This window comes from Rhododendron vialii, chromosome 1a (assembly GCF_030253575.1).
Source record: "Rhododendron vialii isolate Sample 1 chromosome 1a, ASM3025357v1".
Classification (NCBI taxonomy): Eukaryota; Viridiplantae; Streptophyta; class Magnoliopsida; order Ericales; family Ericaceae; genus Rhododendron; species Rhododendron vialii.
This window is the reverse complement of record NC_080557.1, coordinates 18,141,596-18,146,098: the sequence shown is the minus strand read 5'-3', so window position 1 is coordinate 18,146,098 and position 4,503 is coordinate 18,141,596. Positions and strand designations below refer to the sequence as shown.

General features: G+C 42.0%; 2 protein-coding genes across 2 annotated transcripts; one reads left to right on the top strand and one right to left on the bottom strand.

Annotated features, from left to right (window-relative positions):
* Positions 1–482: 482 nt before the first annotated feature.
* LOC131329013 (uncharacterized) lies at positions 483–1,203 on the bottom strand. The gene is made up of 2 exons (XM_058362041.1): positions 965–1,203; positions 483–818 (listed from the first exon to the last, which is right to left on the bottom strand). Exons 1-2 carry the CDS (start codon positions 1,118–1,120, stop codon positions 483–485), a joined length of 492 nt encoding a protein of 163 aa, XP_058218024.1. The 5' UTR covers positions 1,121–1,203.
* A 2,251-nt stretch (positions 1,204–3,454) lies between these two features.
* On the top strand, positions 3,455–4,207 carry LOC131318040 (histone H3.2). The gene has a single exon (XM_058347829.1). The coding sequence runs from the start codon at positions 3,545–3,547 to the stop codon at positions 3,953–3,955; it is 411 nt and encodes a 136-aa protein (XP_058203812.1). The 5' UTR covers positions 3,455–3,544; the 3' UTR covers positions 3,956–4,207.
* Positions 4,208–4,503: the final 296 nt, after the last annotated feature.

The following is a 4,503-nucleotide window of genomic DNA, read 5'->3' as shown; positions in this document are numbered from 1 at the left end:
TAGTGCGATACCTGCTCACATCCCTTCAGTGCAGCGTACTCCAACTTGTTCAGGCTGCGCTCAGTGCTTGTTCTCAATCTATGTTCATCATTGAAAAGCAAATCATCATCCATAAACATTTATCTCATAAACTGCAACTTGTTACAGTTTTTAATCCCCATTACTGCTCCCCCTCCCTAACTGGCTAAAAATGATTAATGAGAGAAAAATGCAAACATTTGACAAAAATGCCCGAGTAGAGACCGATCTCCGAATTGGGCGCGAGAGGTGCCATAAAATCTTTCCCCTCTCGTAACATGGCTCCCGAACCTCAGATATCGAAGGTGACGACGGACCGGTCTACGCCCTTTTTCAAAAATCAAACAAACGTGGCAAACGTTTTCGAGTTTGGTTCCTTGGGTGCATAACCGCTAAAATCCGAGTGGCGACTCTGAATCGAAGCGTTTCGCCGCGCTTTTCAAAGAGGGCCGCACCCAAATTTTTCATAACGAGAATTTTTGGGGGCGCGTGCCCACAACGGTTTGTGATGCCTCATCCCAACCGAACCCAGTCTGATCTTTCATATGCTTAAAGGCATTATACTCTTTCTTAATGCGAGTAAACTTTTCTCGGTTCTTAGGAATAGTGTACCCTATTCTCCCTGTTCTCACTCCTAGCTCCCTCAATATCTCATGCCATTGTAAGTCATTAAATTGTCGTGACTTTTTTGAGTTGGTCACTTCCTCCCTCCTAGCCACCTCAACCATTATGTGAATGAATTTTTTCGTGTTCACATAACTCCACATGTTAAGGTCGTTTTGTGTGCGGTCCATTGTAGACTTACATGTGGGAGAAAAGTTATTAGGATATATGAAATTACTGACCAAAAGTTATAATAGATTTAAGTGGTTGATGAAATAGAGAAGTGTATGACGGTAACAAGTGCATGTACGAAGGGGATGCTAACAAGTAATAGTGCATGTACCAGTGGGATGCTGTTCTCGCCGATGATAGAGTTTGCCGAGGATGCAGGAGATGGAGCCGAACGCGTCCTGTTTTGTGAAAGTGGAGTAGTAGGCTCAAACTTTAGTGATGGGTGTTGACCTTCAAATGAGAAAGATTCCCAATTATCAAATACCATCAGAACTTGCCACCAAAAAAAGGCAATAGGAGGAGTATAATCCACCACGGAACAACCCCATAGCAGCAGAAAATGACACCATACAGAAGTCCATTACCAGAAAAGATGACACCCAAAAATAACTTCAAACACAACAGTATGAAAATGCATGCTGCAGGACAACAAATATGCAAGGTACCATGGATTAAAAAAAAAAGAAAAAGGAGGTGCAATTTTCTAGTAAAGCATGTGCAATTTATCCCCTCACTGTATCACTGGCACAGATGAATCCAAGAGCAGAGAGGATGCTTCTTTGGTAGAATTAATATATCTTCTGAAAGGCCACTTCCAGAACATACAAACAAAAAAAAAACAGAAAAGCAATTCTAGGAGAACCGACTCAAACTTCGGGAAGTAGTGAAGTGCCCTAAAAGATCACTACCATATTTTTGTTACGCACCAACGAGAAAGGAGGAAAAAGCTGCCAGTTAGTACAAAGAAAAAAATTGGGTCTCGAGAAATTGACTAGTTAGTACTACGTGAATGCAGCATTGATCTGAGTGGGAAAAGGACCCTAACTTGGAAAAAGACTAGGACAAAAATTGAAAGTGCTTTTAATGATCCTTTATATATTTATTTGCTAACCATAAAAGGTTGCACAAAGGCCAACCAATGCACCTTTGGGCAATGGTATTATCAATGTAGATGTGGTCAGCCAGTTGAACAGAGTTTCTACCTCAATACTAACCATCGGCAATTCTAGAGGTAGCAGCAATAGCAAGATTGTTGTCTTCTAAAGACTTGCCTAATCAAATATAGTTCCCAAGAGAACATGGCATAATGATGTAGCCAAATGATCAGATATTCAATTCAAAAAAAACTGCACTCCACTCCGTAAAAAAATTACAAGCAATCAGAGAGAGAGAGAGAGAGAGAGAGAGGGAGTAATGACTAAAATATATATCAATCTTGTTGAGACAAATGGATGCCAGTTGAGGAAATCCTCTCACGTTAATGAGTAATGTACTAGCCGCTAATGTTGAGCATCGTATGGGGAAAGTATTACAACTCGATACACTTACAAAGGCACATATAAGGAACTCAGTGTATTCATCAGTAGGTTTCTCATAAACAAGTACGTTTGTCACAAACATTTCTCAAATAGTTGGTACGCATGTTTAAATCGGCGAGCGAAACAGAAAATGCAACCCGAAAACGTTTTAAATAACTGGCCAGTCTGGCCCCATGGGCTCATTAGTTGGTTGATCAAAAGCACGGGTTGAGTTCACCCAAGGTTGCCTTTGGGCATTATAAAGGTTGCCTTTGGCCTTGGATTGGGCATGAAAGTGGACCAGAATCATCTTCGGAAAAAAGTATTCTTTGTTTAGCCGATATCTAAAGCTAAGATGGAGCTAATTAAGAAGGGTATGGGCCGAATTATCTCTACCTCTTCGAACCTTGGTAGAACGAAGGATCCATTTATCGCACCTCACACCGTTTTTACAGGGGTCCTCCGTTGTGGTTGTGTCGATAGACTGTGAGAGTTGATTTGGGTGGATCTTCCCTTTGGGCAATCTGTGATTATAAAGCCCAGACTAGGGTCTTTCCTTCAACAGTAACTGTTCAAATAGGTCAAGATCACAGGCCTAGGGTTTCAAATCTCTGTGGTTCTAAATTGAATACACTACAGTATGATAAAACTGGATAGAGAGAGAGAGAGGACCTAGGCGCTGTAAGATTCGGTGTTTGTGTGAGAGAGAGGGAGGGAGAGGGAGAGGGAGAGAGAGAGAGTTGAGTTCGGCGAGAGACAAAGATGGAAAGATGCAAAAGAGAGACAGAGAGACTGTTTGGTGAGAGAGAGAGAGAGTCTGTCTGAGCACGTTACTTCTTCTGTTGAGAGAGAGAGAGGGAGCAGCTTTACACAGGTACCCAATTGTAAAGGTCTCTGCTGCAAGACTGGATATGTTTTTATTCCCGGGATAAAACCGAACACGAGTTTTGGATTTGATTCCTAATCCGGGATTGTATCCACCTAACTGAACAAGGGCTTATTATGCTTTATTCGTTTCTGTTTTTGAACGGTGTTGAAGTAGTTTTGAATCATTCCCAGGGCTTCTGAGCGAATTACAATTTCAATTTTTTAAGCGCCCTGAAAGCGGGAAAATAAAACCAAAACGCTTAAACAAGCCAAGGTAAGATGACGTGGCAACGCACTACTGGAGGAATTTAACTTGACAAGGATCGCGATCCCAAGCTTCACATCTTCAGCGAATCGGAGCCGTTCACATCCCCCAAACATCAACGGCCTCCAATGTAACCCCCCAAACCACTACCTGTATAAATTCCTCCAAGCCCCATCGTTTCCTCACAAATCATCACAGCAATCCTCTCTTTCTCAAAGATACAGTATATACTCCTACATTTGCACATTCTCTCTCTGTCTAGATGGCTCGTACCAAGCAGACGGCCCGCAAGTCGACCGGAGGCAAGGCGCCGAGGAAGCAGCTGGCGACAAAGGCGGCCAGGAAATCAGCCCCGGCCACCGGCGGAGTGAAGAAGCCCCACCGTTTCCGCCCCGGGACGGTGGCCCTCCGAGAGATCCGCAAGTACCAGAAGAGCACCGAACTCCTCATCCGGAAGCTCCCCTTCCAGCGGCTGGTGCGCGAGATCGCGCAGGACTTCAAGACGGACCTCAGGTTCCAGAGCTCCGCCGTTGCCGCGCTTCAGGAGGCGGCCGAGGCGTATCTGGTCGGGTTGTTTGAGGATACGAACCTGTGTGCGATCCACGCTAAGAGGGTTACTATTATGCCTAAGGATATCCAGCTTGCGAGGAGGATCCGTGGTGAGAGGGCTTGATTAAAACGGAGGGGGTTCGTAGTTTGTGTTTGTTTGGTTAATTGTCGGTTTAGGGGTTGATTGGTAATTACGTTTGTTAGGGTTTAGCAGTAGTAATGTAAAGCTATGGCGGTTTGATGGGCCATATTGGTAACGATTTGGTGGAGCGGAAAGTGGATTAACAATGTTTGTACTCCATTGGAGAGGAATTTGATGTTTCCAAAAGCTAGTTGCCTGCTCTGTTTTTTGAATATTATTCCTTCCGTTTTATAATGTTTGTTTGGTCTGCAAAATGAGAATGTAAAAATAATGGTTTTGTTTGTTTGTCATTTTAGTTTAGTTTTAGTTTTGTTTTTTAATTATTACTCTACTTCTTTCTCTAATTATTACTTTATTTTTTCAATTATTATTTTTACATCTCTTTTTATTTTTCTTCAATTATTATCTCTATCTTTAATTATTACTTTATTTTTCTTTTTATCTACTATCAAAACTAAATTAAATTTTCAACTAAACACAATCATACAATTTTTGTAAGAAAAAATTAAAATTTTTTCAATAATTCACTA